The sequence below is a fragment of the Dermacentor silvarum genome, chromosome 11 (genome assembly GCF_013339745.2).
Source record: "Dermacentor silvarum isolate Dsil-2018 chromosome 11, BIME_Dsil_1.4, whole genome shotgun sequence".
Classification (NCBI taxonomy): Eukaryota; Metazoa; Arthropoda; class Arachnida; order Ixodida; family Ixodidae; genus Dermacentor; species Dermacentor silvarum.
In genome coordinates, this window is record NC_051164.1 from 121050740 (window position 1) to 121073203 (window position 22464).

Below are 22464 nucleotides of genomic sequence, written 5' to 3' on the forward strand. Positions count from 1 at the left end.
ATTTCTATCTCTCTCAGAACTGATAAATACTGGAACAATGCCACATGTTGTAGCCAATGCATTCGAGTGAAGAAATTTGGAACGCTATGGAATATTACCTCTAAGCTGGTTGAATGTTTACATATTCTTCTTTATTCTCTTTGTTTGTTTGCTTGCTTGTTTACAAGTTGTACTTATTGGGTTTTTGCGTGTGTTCTTAGCATTAACTTGTATAACCCTACCGTAGTCATATTAAGGGCTGTAGTATATGAAACTAAATCACCGATTTACCTGTAGGCTCACTATTTGCGTGCACACCGCAGTATTGTCCCTAACATGGCCCTGGCCGTGTGGAATCCGAAGATGAAACTTGGCCTAATCCAGACTCTTGAAATGATGACGATTAGGGCAAGACTCGGCGACCACCATTACTATCAGGTGAGAGAAGTGCAGGGCAGAAGCAGGCGCAAAGCCCCACACTCCAGCACCATTGCACTTTTTTTTTTCTAACAGGCACATAGCACTATTATCTTTGCGAATTGTTCCGATGAAGCTAGAATAAATCCGGATAAATTTTATCAATTGTCCAAAGTTCATAACTTGCCCATGTATTCAGATTTTTTTATCTACTTTGTCCGCTAAATAAACGTTTTTTGTACTTTGCACAACTGCGTTATTTATAAAAAATTTATTTCTTCCCATGTTTCTTTTTTTAATGAAAACATACACTTACTTTCGCACATGGTAGGAATATTGCTTAGAAAACTTAGTGCGGCGATCGATGCAGGTTGCTTTCTGTGTTTTTGATGAAGGATGTCGTGAAGAGAATTTTTTGCTATCTTTGTTTTGTTAGTTGGATATGCTACTGATTTTTGCCTAACTGGTAGGTGTCGATGGGCCCGTCAAGGTGCTTATTCAGCTTTCATTACAGTAGACTCGTCATGTAATGAATCATGAAATGAATGAATTGCGAAATAAATGACACAATCTATCCCAACGTGGGTACCGAGCGCTTAGTAAGATAAACAAGAAGATACCACTGCAACATGTTAATTAGCTGTGTAGACCAGTTCTTTATTTATTCACACATTTATTCTTCAAACATGGCCATGAGCTTTAGAAAAGAAGGCAGGGTTTAAGATGAGCTAAAAAATGGACATTCCAGTAAATGTCGTAGCATGTAAAAAAAATACAACAACAAATTCTACAGTGTTAGCAGGGAATTAGTTGCAAATATTGGATACTACTTAATTAAATTGGTAAGCGCAAACAATGTGACACTTGAATGAGTTACACAAGCTAGAAAATGATCAAGAGATAGAAAGAGGGATAAATGTACAAATGAAAGGCAGTAAGGTGAACCAGGACTGATCCCGGTTGGTTACCCTGCCGTGGGGGAAGGGTAAATTGGAGGAAAAGATTGAGTGTAGAAGACAAAGTGCGCTGTGTATACCGCCGACGTAGTGAATGCTTTGTGCTCTATACACAGACGGGCACTTGGTCGGGATCACGTGATATATTTATCGCGTGATAAGCCTATGTTGTTATGGTCCAATAAATAAATAAACTTTTGTGTGGCGATCTGTCGCCGCCCATGCAAGGGTTCTTGTTTAAGCTTGTTTAACATGTTGGTTACGGAAGAGGTTATGCAATAATCGGATAAAATTAGGCAGCGAGGCGCTGAACGCGCTCCAACTTGGCAATGTCTTTTGCAAAAGAAGGGTCCCACACGAAGGATCTGTACTCTTGAACTGGGCGAACAAGAGATCGGTATTTATTAATGTGGTCGTCCAAACTAAGGTTATTTCTAATTGTTAAAGCTAAGTACTTCACAGATGAGATAGAATGAATATGCTGATGAACAATGTGATAGGAGTAGGACAAAGGATTTTTTTTCTTGTGGTCGACATAGAAATGTTTTCACAAAATTGATTTCCATCCCGTGCCGCTCGCACCAGTCCACAAGTTTACATAGGTTCTCATTGAGCAGGTTCTGGCATTTGGTATCTTTATTACTGTAGCTTAGACAATCGTCTGCAAATAGTTCATCGACAACACAGTCATCCATAATTTTAGCAATGTCATTCACATACATAAAAAAAGACAAGGGTCCGAGCACAGACCCCTGCGGAACACCAGATAATACGTGCAGCTCCTCAGAATCGACATATACGCACTGACTATACTGGGTGCGGTTTGCTAGATAGACAGAACCAAATTTTCAGGAATTCCCGCTTCTCGTAGACTATTTAGTTGTATGTGCGGTACACGGTCGAAAGCTTTCGATAAATAAAAAAAAACGGCATCAATTTGTTCACGTTTATCTATGGTGGTAACGAAGTCGTGAATACAAGAGGCAGTTGCGTGATTGTCAAGACATTTTTGCGAAAACCATGCTGGTAATTAACAAAGGAGTTCATTTATTCCAGGTGACAGGTTATGTGGTGGGCTATGACATGTTCAACAAGTTTACAGCACGCGTGCTTAGCAAGGAAATGGGTCTGTAATTACTAGCATCCAATCTGGCCCCTGATTTAAACACTGCAACCATCCTTAGCCGTTAGCAAACTAAGTAGTTTGTGGTGACTTGGTTTTACTGCGTTTCAGGGAGACGGTGCGCCAACGACCAACGGCTTTCTGTTTTGCTTGGTAAGCCATCCCCTTACAGGCCAACCGGAAATTGCACTGGTTGTGGAAATTTCCCCACAGTGGAAAACGTACGTAAATACTTCTTTCATTTATGTGATATTTAAAATGTCAAACCAAGACGTCTTTCTGCAACTTCCTGTCAAGAAACTTTGTCGTTTAGAAGTATATTATTTCACAATCTTGACAGGAAGAAAACCATGGAATAACAACATATATGTTGATTATAAAGCTTTTAGGAGCATCCTTGCTCCGAAGGAAACAAGCCTTGCTGCCTACACTTGCTGACGATTGTAGACTCGCTCTGTTTTTTTTTTATTATCTGTAATTATTACCCGCCGTGGTAGCTTAGCAGATATAGAGTTCCTCTGCTAACTACGAGGTCGTGGGATCAAATCCCGGCCGCGGCGGCTCCACTTAGATGGGAACAAAACGCAAAAAATATGTCCGTGTAGCTTCCATCGCGTCACGCTAAGGGAACACAGCTGTTCAATATTAATCCGAAGTCCCCCATTATGGCATGCCTCATAATGGTTCTGGCATGTGAAAACCCAGAATTGAATTTCGTTTTGTTAACTGTCTTCAGTATTTATGCATTATGGCAGTAAAGTTGTTAATCAGTGACCGTATATTACAGCGAAGAGGCAGAAAACTATTTCGATCGTAATGCGAGGTACGCGCGCTGTTAAATAATTTACGCCGTTACAAGTGAATGAGTGTGTAAATCGTTCTAACGTGCAAATCAGATTGTTTGCGGATGATTGTGGGCTTTTTCAAGAAATAACCTCATCTACCGATCAGAACCATCTTAATAGCGCTCTTACTAACATTTTTGAATGGTGTGAAACATGGGATATGAAACTTAATACTGATAAAACCGTCTTTCTTCGCTTCTCTCGGCAAAAATCTCCGCTCTCTTTTGCGTACACGCTAGGCACGGCACCGTTGCGGGAAGAGACTAAATATAAGTACTTAGGCGTTACACTTACTAATACCAGGGTCCTTCAATACTTTCTTCTGGTCATGAAACTCCCGCCGAAGTTTCATATAGGGACAAAAGCTGCCACCAGAGGCGCCGCCGTCAGTAGAAGGGCACCGATCTGCCGTGCTTGGAAGGGCAGTCGCGCGTTCGCGTGGATGTTTCCCCCAAAAAACACCTCGCCCGCATTTTTATTTCACTGTGTCTGCTAACTGAACATAGCAGTGCTTACTCTTGACCAAATAAGCTAGCATGCGAGTTGTTTATTACTTCAAGTCATTGATTGTTAGAAATGGTTCACCCAAGGCTGCCCGTCAAGTGTTGCAATTTCGCTTGTGCTCGTACCTATACCTACGTTTCTTGATTCCTGTGTAGGGGATTAAAATCTTGCTTAAATTATACTGTGCGCCATGACTAAGCTGAGCTGACCCACAGATTAACGTTGCTTGCGCAAGAAGTTGTGGTGCACCCTACCGCGCGCTGGCGATCCGCAGCGCTTATTCTACTGTTAATTGCCTGTTTATTCTGGGGCATCGCGAAGCTGCTAATGGGAATTTCGCGCGCAGAACAGGCACGTCTGAATAAAGTCATCTTGGTACTATTTGCAGCAGCAGCTGTGAACTGCGCATGCTAGATATAGGCAATATGTGCGGTTTCTAAGCGAAAGTTCTTGCATTTACGCATACAAATTTAACCATGGTTCAAACCTGCGCGAGTGTATTCTTTTTTCATCCATTCAAATTTAATGTCGCAGTGACCATCAGTTCAAGGTTGGCGTTTCACTTATAATCACCCGAAAACACCACCCGAGTCTTTTTATAAAAATACGAGCGCAGATTGAAACCAGCTCGGAGCTTCCATCGTCACTATAGGTCATTCAAGACTACATTTACCGATCAAACTGAATAACTATGTTATTTCTTGCATGGTTCTCTTGTTTGTCTTTATAATCAGTTTTCTTAATCCAACTAGAGCCTAACTTTATGTATTATTTTTTTCTGCCTAACAGAAAACAAGCTTGCGCAGGTCTTTCTGGATAGCATTTTGATTTGTGCTAACCACGCTACCCCATGCAGGACAGTGTCTACTTAGTAAAAGGGCGGAATGGAGGGCATGGTATACAATTATTAGGGAGTAATTACTAGCAAGCGTAAAGGAATCAAAAGTGCCGCAAGCACTACTACACATATGGTTGCAATTAAGATTGCGTTTGATAGACTGGCAGAAAAGTTGGTGGACAGAGGGAATGAGACAAAACACCAGGAAAAAATAATTTGTCACTGCTTTCCTCTCTCCTGTGGCTAGACAGGATGAACGAAATAGTCTGTTCCTTAATTTCGCGTGTAAGAACATGCAAACGGCACTTAATTAAAAAAAATGCTCAGCCGTAGTGCGTACAAAATCTGTTGCGCAGCCAACACTGGCCGACGAAGTACGGTCGTCCAGCAGGATGTCTTCACAATGTTCATGTAGACATTGGCACGGTGCACACTTCTAGGTGCTCGTCCACAATTTGCAGATGGCAAAGCAGCTGGTCTGATGGCACTTGAAAAAAATCTCATAGTCTTTATTTCGGTGAGTGCACTTGGCTCTCGGGAGGTGCTCCTCAGTGTTTGGAGGCAGTCCTTGCAGCTTATTTTAGCAAACATTCTTGCAACCTAGCCACCAAGGTAGTCCAAAATGCAGTCATTCGTTGACTCCGGACGATTGATATCTTGCAGGCACTCAGCCGGCTCCAGTAGTATATCGTCCAAAAGAACTACCAGGGTATCAATCTGAAACATAAATATCTTGCTCTATCACTCAGTGAATGACATGAGTGAGAAATTTCATACACTAGAAAGGATAATAGATATTCACTGCATTTAAAACGAGACGTGTATGCTATTAGCATCAAATGGCTAGACAACCATCACATTTCCATACAGTGCACAGCTACTCTGCAAGTTGTTTTGGTGTGTGTTATTAAAAAGTTTACCTGGTTAGCAGTAGGTTCTTTATCCTGAAAGAGATCTTGCATTTATAAGAGTAGGCGTGGCCCATCGTCATTTTAGTCAGCGCTATCACTTTTTCGTTTGGATCATTAAGCAAAAAGTAAGCACGTTCATTACAAATGCCGCGCTTCAAGTAAACCTCTAAAACACAGACACTGTCGCGGTTTGTACAAAAAAAAATCATGAGGAATGGAGGCTTACCGCACTGAATTCGTTGACTTCATGTCTGCCTTCATGATGCAGTGATCTATAATGAGCTTCTCGCCGCCCGATAGCTTCTCAATAGCTTCCTGCATGCCCCGTTTTTCATTTGCCTGCGCCTCCGCTTTTGCGAGCTTCCGATGACACGAATGAAGTTGTTGCCTCACCCTGCGAAGTTGGACCTTCACCCTTTGCAGACCTGAGGCAAAGCAAACGGTGTGCTGTGTTAGGCACTCTGCATCAGCACCGCCAAGGCGATTCACAGTTCGTACTTCATCTATAAATAGTGACCAAGAACAAATTTCGTAATGAGAGTGACGCCAGCTTGCCTGCGTAGTCAGCAAGTAGCATACTCCAGAGGTGTGTACCAGACTAACCGTGAATTTCTTCTTCGACTGCATCGGTGACGTCTGCAGTTGAGCCGGCCGCAACTTCGGCTTCAGTGCAGTTTGAAGATACCGCTCGCCGCCTTTTTACAGGTGGGCGCCGTGTCGGTGCATGCGAACGTTTCTTGGGCTTAGACAAGTACACAGGTGCGCCTAGGAAATCCTCGGAATGGCGTCTGCTACCAGTTTAGGTCGATCGCGTGGCAATGACACAACACTTCCATTCACTGTACACATGTCCGCACGAATAATATCTCCGGCTTCAAAATGTTTTTCGCACAAGCGAAAGTACTTCGATTCAAACGAGAACCAGGCAGTTTCTTGTCGCGGGATTACTCGCTTCCACCTGTCGCGTAGTTCCTGGTTCGCTGGCAAACAGAATAAGGAGACTTTTTCGTCGACCCCCTTGCATCCGGAGCGCGGCCTGGCGCACAGCAAGTGTTAGGCATCACTCTCACTCCTATGGTGAATTACGAAGTGTCGATGTCGCTACATGGGGAGACACGTTCAGACGAAACAAAAAACAACCACGCACAACAGCACGCCGCGCCGACACTCCGCTTTCCGGCGGCAGCGGCCGCCTTCCCCGTCGCCCTTCTAGCGACGCGAGCGCCGCGGCGCCGCAACTGCGGGCGCTATATGAAGCTCTCCCATAGCGTTACGCGGGAGTTTCATGACCAGGAGAAAAGTATTGAAGGACCCTGCTAATACTTTAACTTGGAATTTACATATAGATAACGTTTGCTCTTCTGCGTTCCGTAAATTATATTTTTTAAGACATAAGCTTAAAAACTCACCCCCGAGTGTAAAATTACTTGCGTACAATTCAATAATTAGACTTATAAACTTGAATATGCGTGCATTGTTTGGGACCCGTTTACTAAACACAATATTTCCCGCCTCGAAAAGGTACAGAGGAAGGCTGTACGGTTTATTTACTCGAAATTTTCCCCGTATGACTTACCCTCTGAAATAATGCAGGCTAATGGAATTCAATGTCTCGAACAAAGAAGGAAAGCGTTACGTTTACAATTTCTTTTCTTGCTGTGGAATCGGCAACTAGCAATCAATCCATCACCCTACTATCATCTTCTACATCAAGGCATACTCGCCACCATCATCCTACTTCGCTGAAACCTATTTTGCACGAACAGATTTATTCAAGTTTTCATTTCTTCCTCGCACTGTAACTGATTGGAATGATTCTTTATTGCCTTTCGCCTCAATTTGATGTTTTTGAAACGTTATTAACTCTGTTGTATTTGCCTTGTTTACCTTTTTACTCACCCTGCTTGGACCTGTACAAGGTTTGCAGTATTGAATAAATAAATAAAATAAATAAATAACTCACACACTAACATTAGAGTGTACTAGTACACTCTGCTTATAACCTTTTTGGGTGCAAGGATGCGATTTATTGACCGATTTACACCGTTATTCATTTTAAGGTTGCAAATTATTTCACAGTGTAGTGATGCGGCACCTCTACTTTTCTACTCTTGGATTCAGTCACTTCGATATTTGCCCCTCAGTCTAGAAATCTCGTATGGAGTCCAACTGAGTGTGCTGCAAAATTTGTGTCTTTTCCTTTATGCTGTGTGGAGGGTTTAAGTTAATGATTAGCCTTGCTATTATGCTTTCAGTTTTAAGCGAAGCTTTAGAGGCTTACTTATGTCGGGGTCGGTGTACGCGTACACCGTATCATCATCAGGACTGGCTCGTTGGCGCCACTCGACATGCGCTCGTGCCATTGCTCCCGCGTTCGTCGTCGTCGTCTTCTTTCACACCTGGCTGCATTATCGCTCATCATTCCAGCGTATAATTTCACTTCTCTTGTGTCGTCGTAATGGGGAGGCCAAGTTTACCGGGGTATGAGCCATTGCTTAAGGGGGTATGAACCGTCCATTGTATTATGTGATGGACAGATTTCATTTTGTAGCACTTTACTTTCGAAGAATTGCAAGTGGCAATGGCGGGCGAATGCTGATAGCCACGCCGCCGAGCAAACTCGAGACATCCAACGCAAGCGACAACAGCGGCGAGCAGAGAGTCGTACAATAGAACGGAAGGAAAAATTGCACGAAAGGGAAGGAAAAGGAGAAAGAAAGGGAAGGGCAAGTAGTACGAAATGGAAGGAAAAGTAGCAGGAAAGGGAAGGAAAAGTAGTAGGGCCGGTACATAGACGACAAGCTTCGCTTACCCCCATTTTCTCGACTGAGGAAGGGCTGGTGATTGTTTTCATGTGCGTTCACCTTTAAGCAGCACTCACTCTAAAGCAGTGCTAAAGCGTATGTTTGGTTATGACTTGAAATAATCCACCTATTTCTTGACCAGTCCATCATATGGGGTATGAGCCACGAGTTTTATGGGCAGCAACTACAACAACGAGTCCTCGGGTGGTATTCAAATTTGAACTAATGACTATTTATTTTCTCTGCCATTACTGCTATCATACTGACATGCGCTTTCACCTTTTAATAGCGCTGACTCTATAACAGTCCTGAAAGTTGTTTTTGATTCTAACGTAAGAGATAGAGATAGAGACAAACTTCAATAAAGTCTTTGCTGTGGTCAAGCGAGGCGGGGTGCCGGGCAACCGCCCATAGTGGGTACGAGCCACTAGTTGGATGGGCAACAAGAACAACGGCTCTTCGAACGGTGTTAAAGTTATACGCGGGTGTGACATATTGGCGCGACAAAACGCGCAAGCCAATTCCTGTCGGGTAGAAAAAAAGTCACCGATGATTACAGCTCAAGCGAAATATTAGCGCAGCTCTACACGCGTTTTCATTGTCGCTATATAGTGGCTGGCGCGGACAATCTGTCTCGTGCGGCACGTTGCAAATTGAGCGAAGTGTGGGGCGACTGCCTCGCTAATCGGGAGAGCGCGAGAGCCAGCGCGTAAGGTGACGCGTGGGCGCGATTCACAGCAACCGCCGCCGACAGACATACCAGACGGCGCACGCTACTCTGGTGCCACCTCGTAGCCATCGTCATCACACACTTTTCTTCTCACGCTTTCGCCATACCCTCCCCCGTTTTTAGGGGCGAAGCTCCTTAGGGTCGAGCCTTGTCCCTCATCGCGCCGTCGTAGCCACGCTAGTACTCGCCGCTCCCGCTAGAGGCGCAGCTGTGCTCTCTTTCTCTTTCGCTCTCGTTCCTAACCCGCGCCCTCTCTCTCGTCTGTAGCTAGGGGCGCTGCGGTGCACAAGGGCTATATAAGCCCTGTACATACTGTACACAAGTACATTATATATATATATATATATATATATATATGTGTGTGTGTGTGTGTGTGAGTGTGTATGTGTAAATATATGTGCGCCACGCTCCGTCTTCCGGAAGCCAGAAGCCAGCTTCCGGAGAACGCTTCCAGCGTTTTGCCCGAATGATCCCCCGGCCGGTGCTTCGCCCACTGATCATCATTCACTTCATGGATATGCGGTGTTTTTTTTTTTTTTTTCATCCTCTAGTCTTTCATCCCCACGCTGCGCTCCGCGTTCGCGTTCATCTTTCGCTGCGCTCATTCGCTCGGTTGCGCCGCCGATGCCGATGGTCGCCGCAGGAACGGGCGCCTATAGCTGCGCTCTAAAAGAAGTGTTCCAGCAGCTACAAAACGCCTCAGGAATTTCTTGCTCCTCCTGCTGTGCTAAATAGTCATCCGTCGCCTAGTGGTTAGTGCATCGGGCTCCTGTGCTGGAAGTCCTTTGTAAGAATACAGTCATGCGGTGCAATTTGAAAACAAAGCATTCTTTGTCTCGTCCTTAGAATTATCCGCAGCTGCTGCTGCTGGTTGCTTCCTTGCCGAGAACGTGGGTCATATTAACACGTGTACTTTATCTTTCACCGGCGACTGCTTTTCACCGGCTAAGAAATGCTAAACGTTATTGCTCGGCGCAGGACGCGCCTGCATGTATCAGAAGGTTCTCGAACGTTATGTATGCTTGTATCCGTTATCGGTTGTCACCGACGCTCATGTAATCTGATGGTACGAGCGACGCGAATTGTCTAGTGCTTTCTGGAAGACACGCGAGCACCAGGGATTACTCTAGAACCTTCGACGACTCATGTAGAAAAAGCCGACGCGTTTCGCCGCTGATCAGATTTCAAAGATCGCCGACTGTGTTCGCCGCTATCGTTGTGCTTCGAGTGCAACCTGCTTTTGTGGGCACAGGTTGGCCCAATAAAAAGTCCGTTTCGTCATTCACAGTTTTGCAACTGTGTTTTTCACCGTCGCTGCTACGTGACAACATTGAAAGTAATGTCGTCCTCACGTTCTCATCGTCGTACCGTTGTAATCCCTGATGGTTGCTGGCTAGTCTTACATGATTGGCCGGTATCGGGTATAGTGCACACTGGTTACAGTGTGACTTATAGTGCCCCGATTACTGAACATAGCACACAGAAACTCCTGATATAAAGCTAGTTAGGGCAGCGCGCGGTACAAAACAAACCACAAACACTGGATACAGTGCGAATTATGTGGCCCGCTTGACCGGACCAGAAAGGAATATTACAGCAGACCTCATCTGTCGTCTGTTGCCTGTAATGCAATTAGCACTCGAGCAATGTAGTGACACAGCGCATTTCTGAAGTCTTTAGTTAACATCTGTAGTTGTCATTCTGAGACGTCCGTTGCTTTCTTTATATGTGGCATCATCCGGTATCCTCCATTGCTGCATTGATACTCGCTTGCCTTAGTAACGCTTGACCATGGCGACATGACGAGGACTGTATGACGCCAATGCACTACTGAATATGTAATGACAAGTAATGAATGATGTCATTGGAACGGAAAAGGCGGTATGGCGACAAGTACGTGATGGCACTGAGAGGACAATTTCTTATTGATAATTTCGTATACGACGACATCTTGACGATGCCGATATGAGGACAATTGGACAACGACGATGGTATGACGACAACCTGATGACGAAGCGGGTGACAGGTGACAAAGCTCAAATGACAACGATGGAACGACCATGACGGTATCACGCGACGACGACCACATTCCTAGTGGTCCTGTGCCCACAAAAGCAGGTTGCACTCGAAGCACAACGATAGCGGCGAAAACAGTCGGCGATCTTCGAAATCTATTAAACAACTTGGCCCACCGGGTTGGCGTAGGAGGCGGGACTACTACAGAGGGACGAGAGCCAAATGGCATAGCTGGAGTACAACGGTGGAACGACCATGACGGCATCACGAGTATGAGCGCTCACCCAGTAACCTATGCCGGTAGAAAACACCGTCATCGCAAATGCGTTTCGTCTCGGCCCGTTAGGGTGTGTAAAGATTATATTTAAAGGTGAATCCCTGCCATCACATGCAAAGGTGGGCCACTTCCGATACGCAGTTCGCTGTTTTAAAGGAAACTGCTGCAGTGCGGGAAATTCGGGAAGTTAGGTCATGTTAGTAGTGTGTGCAAAAACAGTATTATGTGTTCTCGAAGCACGAGGCCCTACACCCCTGACAGCTGCAAGGCCAGTGTACCGAAGTCCACAAATTACAGTGCGCTTCACGATGCATCCTCTAAGGACAGCCCTTTGATTCAAATTAAAATGACAATACTGAAGAAATTGAGTATAGGCCACTCAACTCACCGAGAAGTAGCCGTATCTATTAAGCGACGACGATTCCGTCGCCGACGCCATTCAAGGACCTGCACAGCCTCCGTACAAGGCGAGCCACGTCCAACGTCACCATCGCTTCTGCCGCCCAAGCCAAACTCCTGACGCTACATGCACCAGCTGAGCTACATCAGACTTCGACAGCAACGCACACTTCGTCTGTTCCTGAGAAATTGACTAATTAAGATATAACAAATTGTTATCATGATCATGTTTTTGGTGATTGCTATTGGTGTTCTTCAGGATAAGCCACAGACACCAACAGCTTGAAGTGCTTTGCAAGTGTAGGGTGTCATAAATCCTGTTCTCGCAAGTCTTTAGAAGTCCAATGCTTGACAAGCTATACAGCAGAACCATGGTTCGTCGACAGCACAGCGATTGTTCCGGGACGGTGCCAGGAGCGCCTCCATATATTCAATGGAAAGCGACAAGCCAGAGCTCATGTATTTTGGATTCCCGGCAGTTCGGGTTAGAAAACCGCTTTCCTATACTGGTCATCTGTGAACCGAGCTCATCAAATGCCATAAAGCTATCAAAATATGAACCTTTCGCTTCAACCATGTGTGTCCGGAGTAGTAAGCTTCTGGATTACATTCGCAAGGAGCTTACGTATTTCACCCAACCTGTACCAGCACACGACGATAACCAATACGCATGTGTTACTGCGAAAAGGAGAGGCTAAATTTTACACTTTTTGGCCACTACCATTCCCGAACAAGTCAATCTTATTGCAAAATAGTGAAAGATTGTATGGCTCCGTCCCCAGGTCCTTGGATAATAACACGTGACTTCAACACTCACCACCGGATATGGGAAGCATTCATTTGCATTAGACAACTTTTAAATGATGGAAGCCCAAAATTTCGGTGAGGAACGCCGTACAGCTGCCGATATTTGAGAACGGCGCCATGCTGCCGGACTGCGGACGTGGAGCGGTTCACTCATAATGAAACACATGGAAGAGATGATATTGCGACCTATGTGAAAATCGATCGAATGGAAGCCTCATTGCAGGTTGTCTCTCGACAAATTGACTGGTCTCTCTTTGAAGATCTTGTAGAGGACACATACAACAACATATCGCATGCAGGTAAGACAATTGAAGACTCAATGGAAGGTTGTACGCGTTGCTTCACACATTCATCGTAGCGTAGGGTCTGATACTGGTTTGGATAGGTTTCGTGTGCTACTAGGTTGAGCTGAAAGGAGGTACACGTGCATGAAGTCAATTCTCGACCTCGTAGTAGCTAGGCGCATGCAAAAGAAAGTACAGCGCAGAATGAATTAGCTAGAGGTCCAAAGATGGAAATGCTTGTACGAGTCACCGGACCCCCGCAAGCCACTGTCCCGTGTGACGCGAAACCTACTGTGTCTTCGCTCACGCCCCTAGCAACCACACCGTTTTATGGTAGGTCAGAACCTTCAAAAAGGCATTTTAAAAAAAGGCTGATTTTCTTGGATTTAGCATGTTCGAGCTCCCTGTCTATTCAAGAGTATTTAACAAAAAGAAATATGTTGTTATCTTAAGCCGTTTAAAAGTTATGACCATTTTTCCAACCCCTCCTAGACGCACCCGAAACCGAAACAGAAGGTTTCTGAATCCGGAGCATCTGCCGTCTTGTCATAAATGTATGTTCGTGCACATATTACGTAATGATAATTTACTTAAGTACGGTCTAAAGCTTTTGGAAGCATTTTGTGGCAATGTTTTCGATTTATCTAAAAATTTCCACTAGAGGGCTGCGGGGTGCTACGGCACTCTGTTTACATTGCGCGCTCTTGCCTTGGTTTGCGTTTGCGTCTGCGTTATCAGTGTCATCTGTGCTTTTTCGTGCCCCATTTCGAGCTCGCGGATTTAGTCCTAGCCCTTCAAGGCGAAATATATAGTACTCCATGAAATATGACAAAGTATAGGACAAAAAGGAAGCATCAACACAGTGACTGTCGCCATGTGAGGAAGGCCGCACGTGAGGCAGCTGGAGACACAAAACGGACCAGAAAAAAAAACTTAGCGCTTCAGCTTGCTCAAAAGGAGATACTGCCGCTTCCAAGGAGAGCCCAAGCTATGAGCCTGCTGGATTTTAGACATATTGAATGTTTTTTTATTACATTGACATTCAGTTCAAACCTTTAACGCCATCCCTCTCAAAACGTGATTTTTTGCATCCTACAGTTACGCGATAAGGGATAACTTTATTTGTAATAAATATTTCCCATAAAATTTTGTGTGCAATTTCTTTAATTCGAGCTGCGCATTCAAGCAGCATGGCTGAAAACGAGCAGTAACGTTTTTTTTTTTTTTTTACTATGGCCAAATGTGTGAAAAACAAACCTGCCGGATATCAACATTACCAGTCTGTTTATAACAACACACCTTAGTTTAGAGATGTGGTAATTGTGGTGGTTAGATGCAGAGGTTGTTCTCCTCATTATGTGCCTGCCAATTCGCGTTTGAATCGCACCTACCATTTTGTAGTTATGACTGTTGGCGCAACATGGACACTTCGGCAATTTTCATTTATGTAATTTTTTTCTTTACATTTTCAGCAATTTCATCATTTTAAAGTTTCAATTTACCTAAGCTTTACAAGCAAAAAATATAATTGTAACTTTTGGACTACAAACGGAAAATTTATTCTCGAAGGTGGTGACCTACCTTAAAGCTCTTGCTCTCTGCCATAGCCACCGTGAGATGGACATTGCAAAGATTTTTTTTTTTGCGAAAATCGTCGTCGGGACATATTTTAATCACTGACATGGTTTTATGTGGCATTCCCTGTTGACGAGAAACAAGTATGGAAGAATGGAAGAGCTAGAAGCTGCTATGACGCTCTATAGGCGTTCGTCTTCACAAGAGCCCAACGGAATAACATACTCTGCTTTGCACCGCCTAGGTCAAGAAGAGCGACGATAACTGCTCAACCATATTAATATTTTAATGGCTAGATGACGTCCTTCCCCCGGAGTAGAAACTCAGATGTCTGCTACGGCTGCGACAAGCAGGAATGTCAGCGCTGGAACTGGCATTACATCCGCCTATAGCACTCGCCTGCTGCATCAGGAAGCTCATGGATGGTATTATCCTCATTCGTCTCGAATGGTGTCTTGAACAATACAAAATTTTCTCTGACTCCATGGCGGGGTTATGACGTGGCCGTTCACCGACTGACAATATCATCGATATAGTGTCATCTGTAGAGCAGCAAAAATCTAGGAAGCGATTATCAGTGACACTCTTTCTTGACGTTATTGCTGCTTACGAGAACGTTTACCATCAAGCCATCCTAGACGCTCGTTTGACAACTGAACAAGGAAAGCGAGTATTTTGATGGATTCGAGGCTTCTTGACACTACGATGTTCCTTTGTACGTACTGCAAATGGTCCGTCTACCAACCACTACTTGTGCGGTGGCGTCTACATGGTCGGGTTCTAAGCGCTATTCTGTCTGTTCAACCTCGTGCTTCTTGGGCAGACCGAATCCCTACCGGAAACAGCCAGTGTGCAGGGGCGTCGCCAGGGGGGGGGGGGGGGGGGGGGGGCTGATGGGGCTCTCGCCCCTTCCCGAAATTTATCCGTGCCGGCATGCACCGTCGACCAAAACTACCACCTACGCCGGGAATCATTCTGGATTTTGTCTACAATGTCTGTTTCACGCCCGAAAAGACATTTCGGCACGAACATTGCGAGCTCGGACTCAATTTTGTGGCAACGCCCTTGCCCTGAAGTCACGTAAGGCAAGGAGCCCCATCCAAGCGCAAACATTTAAGGGCATTTCGATAGTGAGCGGGCGCGTTGCAGTATCTCGCAGTGGCCGCGGAATCTACGGAGCGCATGGATTTCAATTACGAAACTTTATGGGTATAAAATTCTCATAAACTTTTGACGCGAAAGGTGCACTGACATTTCCAAAGGCGTGCTTTGAAAGTTTTTCAATTCGGGAACTTCATGGGGTTAATGTTCTTATAAACTTGGCCGAACATGCGTGCACTGGAGCCCTCGTGTCCAAGCCGTTCCAGAAATGGAAGCACGCGCTCGCAATCTTCTACACACACGAAAATACTGCATATCACCGTGACTGTCAGCTAGCATGCTGATAATTTTCTCCAAACATTTTCAGGAAGCGTTCCCAATGTGACTCATCAGCTGGACCAGGGCAGGCAAAGTAAAATAGGAGAAAACAGAAGAAAGTAAATGGCCTATCATTGAGGAACTTTCTTTTTGGCAGGCGACAAGGTCTGGCTCTCCGTGGACACAGGGACATGCAGTGGCCCTATGGATTTAAGCATAGCCCCCGCTGAAAATACACGTATTTTCAGAGTGGTCTTTTGCCACAGTGATCACAGTGATCTAAGGCATTTGGTCATTTACCAAGTGACCACAAGGCAAAACTGTGCAAGTGTAGAGCCGTACGTAAAAGTGTTAGTGTGTGCGTGTAATGAACGGCTACGTGATGTAAAATACAGGATATACAACTTAACGAAATGTGTCTTCATTCAACTTAAACGTTCAAGAAATACAACCCTAAAGAAGGAATCAAATCCCATACGCATCGCATCGGGTCGCTCAGGATTTCTTGGGTTCGTTGCGTGGTCGTTGGCTTTGGACTTTGACTTTGATTCAGTTTGCATGGGAGAAAGCTTCGCGTTCAACCATCTTCCTTTAATAAAGGCGCCTTGAGTTTTTTTCGCAGCGCGTCCTCCGGAAAAATAACTTCAGCGATTTAAAAAAATAATGAGCCATTCCACTATGGGAAGGTGGATGACCAGTGAAGCTGTTTAGCATCATCTTGCGTGACCAGCCGCTTGCGTCTGGCCTCTCGGGAACGATCTTCATCGGTGACTGCCGCCCACTGCCGCTGATGGCGTTCTCGTATCTGTTCTCGCCGTCGCTTATCATAGGTGCGCTGCTTCTCGGGAGTGCGCACTATATGCGGCCTCCCCATTACGACGAGAGGAGTTCAAATCAAAATGCAGCTTCTCTTGCCGACAGCGAACGACGGTGCCGCCGTCACGGGAGAGCGGAAGAAAACTACGCATGCGCGAGCTCGGAATGACGACAAAGAGAGGGCGGTCTGAACGTAGACGTGGCCGACGCGGGTGGTGCAGGGGTAAATTTTTGAGAAACCTTTATTATTTACAAGCGAGTCTGCGGCGATTGAAGCGAAAAGTGCATAAATAACAAGCCCAAAACAAGCATCCAAACCACATAATTGATGATAAGACGCTCCTGATTACAATGCAGAGCACGCACGCCGTGCTGCCTGCATGCGTTTCCCGGTAAAGGTTACTGTTGCGACGTCGGGAGTGACGTCGTTAGCCTTTCATATATACGAGAAACAGCCTAACGACTGATTTCATTGTAGTTGCAGCGCCGCTATATACATTGTCACGAAGATAATTAATCGGGGCTCGCCGAAAGAGAACAGCCTTCTTTAATGATGGCTGGCACTCAAGAGAACGCGCGCACACCTGCGCCCTTCGTCTTCTCTCGGGCGATCTTGTGCCTGTAGTGGGCAGCTGACTTCTGACGATCGGTGCCTGTAGTGGGCAGCTTACTTCGCGTCATTACTCCCCACGTGAAAAGCGACTGTCCCGGTCACCGGTCGGACAGGGTAAAGGGCGTCAGAGGGCGTGGGAGAGAGCGGATCAGAGGGGCACTTCTTCGAGGGCGTATAGTACGGCTTCATCCGTACTACGTGGACAATCTCGGCTCGTGCCTGCCGTCGGCTAGAGCTCATATTAGTACTCTGAGAGACGACCTCGTAGTTCACGTCGCTAAGCCGCCTGACGATCTTGTGCGGGCCAAAGTATCTGCGCAGTAATTTTTCCGACAGCCCCTGGTGACGGACGGGTGTCCACACCCAAACGTAGTCGCCGGGTTCGTGCTGAATGTTCCTTCGGCCACTGTTGTAACGGCGGGCATCGACACTCTGCTGTTTGCGGATGCGGTTGCGAGCAAGCTGTCGAGCTTCTTCGGCTTTCTGGACGATTTCGTCAGCATTGTCACTTCTTGTTGTTCCGTTGTCTACCGGGAGCATGGCGTCTAAAGGTGTTGTTACGCAGCGCCAATAAACCAGTTGAAATGGTGTGAATCGGGTGGTTTCCTGCGCAGCGGTATTGTATGCGAATTTAACGTATGGTAGAATTTGGTCCCAGGACTTGTGCTCTACGTCAACGTACATCGAGATCATATCGGCCATATTTCTGTTGAGGCGCTCAGTTAGTCCATTAGTTTGTGGGTGATAGGCCGTGGTTTTTCGATGATTGGTGTGGGTCAGCGTGACAATCTCCTCCATTAAGTCAGCAGTAAACGCAGTTCCTCGATCGGTTATTAAGACGGAAGGGGCCCGGTGACGTAGCACGATTTCATGGACAAAAACATCGCGACTTCTGTAGCGGTTCCGCGGGGCACAGCTTTGGTTTCTGCGTACCGCGTTAGGTATTCCGTTGCGATGGCTATCCATTTGTTTCCTGCGGATGACGTAGGGAACGGACCGAGGACATCCATGCCCACCTGTTGAAACGGTGCTGGAGGAGGGTCTAGGGGTTGCAGAAGACCAGCAGGTTTCAAAGGTGGAACCTTGCGCCGTTGGAAATCACGGCAGCTTCTCACGTAACGCTGAACGGACGAGAACAGTTGTGGCCAGTAATACTTCTGGCGTATGCGCGCTAACGTCCTGGCGAAGCCTAAGTGTCCGGCACACTGGTCGTCATGACACGCCTGCAGTACTTCTTCGCTCAGTGAAACTGGGACGACAAGAAGGAACGTTTATTGGCTGTTTTCGAAGTTCTTTTGTAGAGCACGTCATTCTGAAGGCAGTAAGAAGTCAGACCTCGTGACATCGGTCGTAGAACAACAACGTCCGCTACCTGAAGTTATCTGATGAGGGGAAGCAATGTACTGTCTGCACGTTGGAGGTCAGCCATCTCGACAGTCTCTACTACACCAAGAAACGGGAAATCTTGTTCTAAGTCACTGGGCTTGCAAGGTATCGGTGCACGTGAGAGGCAGTCAGCATCGCCGTGCTTCTGTCCGGATCGATATACCACTGTGACGTCGTACTCCTGAAGGCGGCGGCTCCAACGAGCGAGGCGGCCTGAAGGGTCCCTAAGACTCGCAAGCCAACACAGTGAGTGGTGGTCACTTACTACGCGAAAAAGGCGGCCGTAAAGGTAGGGTCGGAACTTGCCGATGGCCGAAACAGCAGCTAGACACTCCTTTTTAGTCGTGGAATAGATGACCTCCGCCTTTGTGAGACTGCGGCTCGCGTAGGCCAGTACTCGTTCGGCGCCGTCTTGCCACTGAACGAGTATAGCACCGAGTCCCACGTTGCTGGCGTCTGTGTGGATTTCTGTGTCAGCCTTGTCGTCGAAATGCGCGAATACGGGGGCTGTTTGCAGTCGCTTCCGCAATTCTGTAAAGACTTCCTGTTGTTCTTCCGTCCACGTGAAGGGTACATTCTCGCGTGTTAACCTCGTTAATGGTTCGGCGATCCTTGAAAATCCTTCGACAAAACGACGGTAGTAAGTGCAGAGACCTAGTAATCGCTGAACTGCCTTCTTGTTTGTGAATTTCAGCGAGAATTCAGCGACGGCAGCTAGTTTCTCGGGGTCTGGCCGAGCACCGCGGGGGCTGACTACGTGTCCGAGAAACTTCAGCTCCTGAAAGGCAAAATGACATTTCTCAGGCTTGATAGTCAGATTTGCTTTGCTGATTGCGAGGAGTACATTCCTAAGTCGTTCTAGTTGCTCATCAATCGTTCTTGAAAACACCACAATGTCGTCTAAGTAGACTAAGCACGTCTGCCATTTCAGTCCAGAGAGAACAGTGTCCATCATCCGCTCAAATGTGGCAGGTGCGGAACACAGGCCGAATGGGAGGACTTTGCATTCATATAATCCATCAGGAGGCACAAATGCCGTTTTTTCGCGGTCACGCTCATCTACTTCGATCTGCCAGTACCCAGACTTAAGATCCAACGAGGAGAAAACTGGGCGTGGCGTAGACGATCCAGAGCGTCATCCATCCGTGGCAGGGGATAAACGTCGCGTTTGGTGACACTTTTCAGCCGTCTGTAGTCTACGCAGAAGCGTAGTGTATTGTACTTCTTTTTAAGTAAAACGACGGGTGACGCCCAAAAACTTATGGATGGCTGAATCACGTCATCATTCAACATGTGTTGAACCTGGCGCCTTATCACCTCGCTTCCCGTAGGAGCAACGCGGTAAGGATGCTGACGAACGGGGCGTGCTGACTCATCCGTAGGAATGCGATGCTTCGTAACGGAGGTGCGCCGTACTTTAGACTCGGTCGAGAAGCATCCAGAGAAGTCATTGACAAGGTCCAGTAGCTGCTGTTCCTTTCGTTCCGATAAGCCGGAGTTAATCTAAATGCGATTGCTCAGGTAGACCTCTTTCGATAAATTAGGGGAAGCCGTTTCTAGCGAGGCGACATCAGTGAAGGCAGCAATTTCATGGAGGAAGGCGACAGCTGTGCTTTGCGGTAAGTGCTGATATTCGTTGCTGAAGTTTGTCAGCAGGACTAATGAGCGTCTGTGCTGAAGCTTAACGAGGCCCCGTGCAATGCAGATGTTCCGCTCTAGGATTAACGGAATGTTTGCCTCGGCGATGCCCTCAGAGCCGTCGAATGCGTCGCACGTTACCAGGGTCAGCAGGCTGCTTCTTGGCGGTACCGTTATGCTGTCTTCGACGATGCGCAAGGCGTTTTCGGTGTGATTCTCGTCGCCAGCGTCACTTGCTATGGCTTTTGCTGTAGAGAACGCCACGCGTGGTTTTTCCAGGTTAATTATGGCTCCATTCGCCTGTAGAAAGTCCATGCCGAGTATCAGGTCCCTCGAGCAGCTGGGCAGAATAATGAAGTCCCCGACGTACGTAAATCCACGAATATTTACCCAAGCGGTGCATCTGCCCACGGGAAATAGTAGATCCCCTCCAGCAGCACGGACCTGCGACCCAGTCCACTGTGTAAAAACTTTCTTTAGCTTTGACGCAAGCTTACTGCTCATAATCGAGCTGCCCCCACCAGTGTCAATTATTGCCGTGACTTCTTCGTCTTCTATGTTAACCATTATGTCCGAAGTGACCACTTGCCTTTGGGCACCTGAGTGGGACTGAACGTCGGTGCGTTGTCGTCGTTGTCGTCGTGATGGAGGATATTCGATGCGCTCGGCGTCAGCGGCGTCACCTCCAGAGTCACTGTACTCAGTTTTCCGGGTTTGCAGGGCTGGGTGAACGACGTCTACGATCGTCTGGATGAAATGAGGGACTTGGGGATTGGTATCGACCAGGCGATGCAGAACGGGGCTCGTGCCTTCGCTGCTCGAATGAACTGTCACGACTGGCGATGAAGTTCTCTATCTCCATCGGGCGCTGACCAGGTCGTGGGCGAGGTGCACCTGGAGGGAACCGCGGAGGCCGACGCGTCGATAGGGGCACATCCTGTAGACGTGGCCAGCCTCTCCGCAATGAAAACATAGGGGCCTGAGGTCAGGAGCCCGCCAGACGTCGCTTTTCCTGGGCCTCGACTCCTCGATGGACGGTGGACTGCGACGCCTGAACACTACTTCTGTTTGTTCAGAGGGGCGCATGATGTTTGAGGGGCAGTACAGCGACGGTCGTCGTACGGCGTCCGCATAAGTCATTGCAACTGGCTCCCGTTGTCGTGGTATCTCGTAGCGTTCAGGAGCTTGGACGGCTTGCCTAATCTCGTCGCGCGCTATCTCCGCCACAGTAATTCGGGCTGTCGGCGCGTCGGCTACCTGCATTTTGTGGAGCTCTTCTCTTACCACAGCCCTTATCAATTCGCGTAGGTCGTCGAGGTGGTATGCCGAAGTCATGCAGGAGGGGCTGTGCGAAAGTTCCATCACGTTACGGTTGTATTGTGTGGCACGCAGTCGAAGGGCGCTTTCCATTGCTGTCGCTTCAGCAAGGAAGTCCGTAAGTGTTGTGGGCGGTTTCCGAATAAGTCCAGCGAAGATTTCTTGCTTCACACCGCGCATCAAATGTCGGACCTTCTTGTCTTCGGCCATTGAGGCATCCGCACGTCTGAGGAGCCGAGCCATGTCTTCAGTATACGTGGTAACGCCCTCGTTCGGGGCTTGGAATCTTGCCTGTATGGCCAGCTCCGCTCGCTCCTTCCTGACCATGTTGGAATGTGTGGCGATCAGCTATTGTCGAAATTCAAGCCACGAAGTCAATGTAGCTTCATGGTTATGGAACCACGTCCTCGCGGAGTCTTGGAGGGCGAATTACAGGTTGCGCAACTTGCGCTCTTCGTTCCATCCGTTGCATTCGGCGACCCGCTCGAAATGGTCTAGCCAATCTTCCACGTCTTCAGTAGCATCTCCGTGGAATGCAATCCGCGTCTGTGGCTGGTTGAAGATGAACTGCGCCGGCGGAACAGCCGCAGCAGGAGACTGTGGGCTCAGGTTCATCGTCCGGATACGATCGGGCAAAAGACCGGGCTCAGGTTGGAGCCCTTGTAGACGGCGGCTGGTGCGTGCGTGCACAAGAGTAATCTCTCCCGGGCTACTCACTGGGGATGAGTCAGGGGTACGCTGCGTCTCCGGCAAAGCTAACATATATACCCAGCACCTCCACCAGTAAATTGTCAGGAAGATAATTAATCG

General features: G+C 47.1%; 1 protein-coding gene across 1 annotated transcript in view; it reads left to right on the forward strand.

Moving 5' to 3' along the window:
- The first annotated feature begins 295 nt into the window (after window positions 1-295).
- The window catches only part of LOC125941382 (uncharacterized), a 41584-nt gene continuing 19415 nt past the window's right edge, over window positions 296-22464 (forward strand). The window contains exons 1-2 of the mRNA XM_049658509.1: window positions 296-417; window positions 2587-2696. Of these exons, the coding sequence (XP_049514466.1) occupies window positions 316-417; window positions 2587-2696 (212 nt within the window). The 5' untranslated portion in view covers window positions 296-315. The remainder of the gene's footprint in view (window positions 418-2586; window positions 2697-22464) is intronic.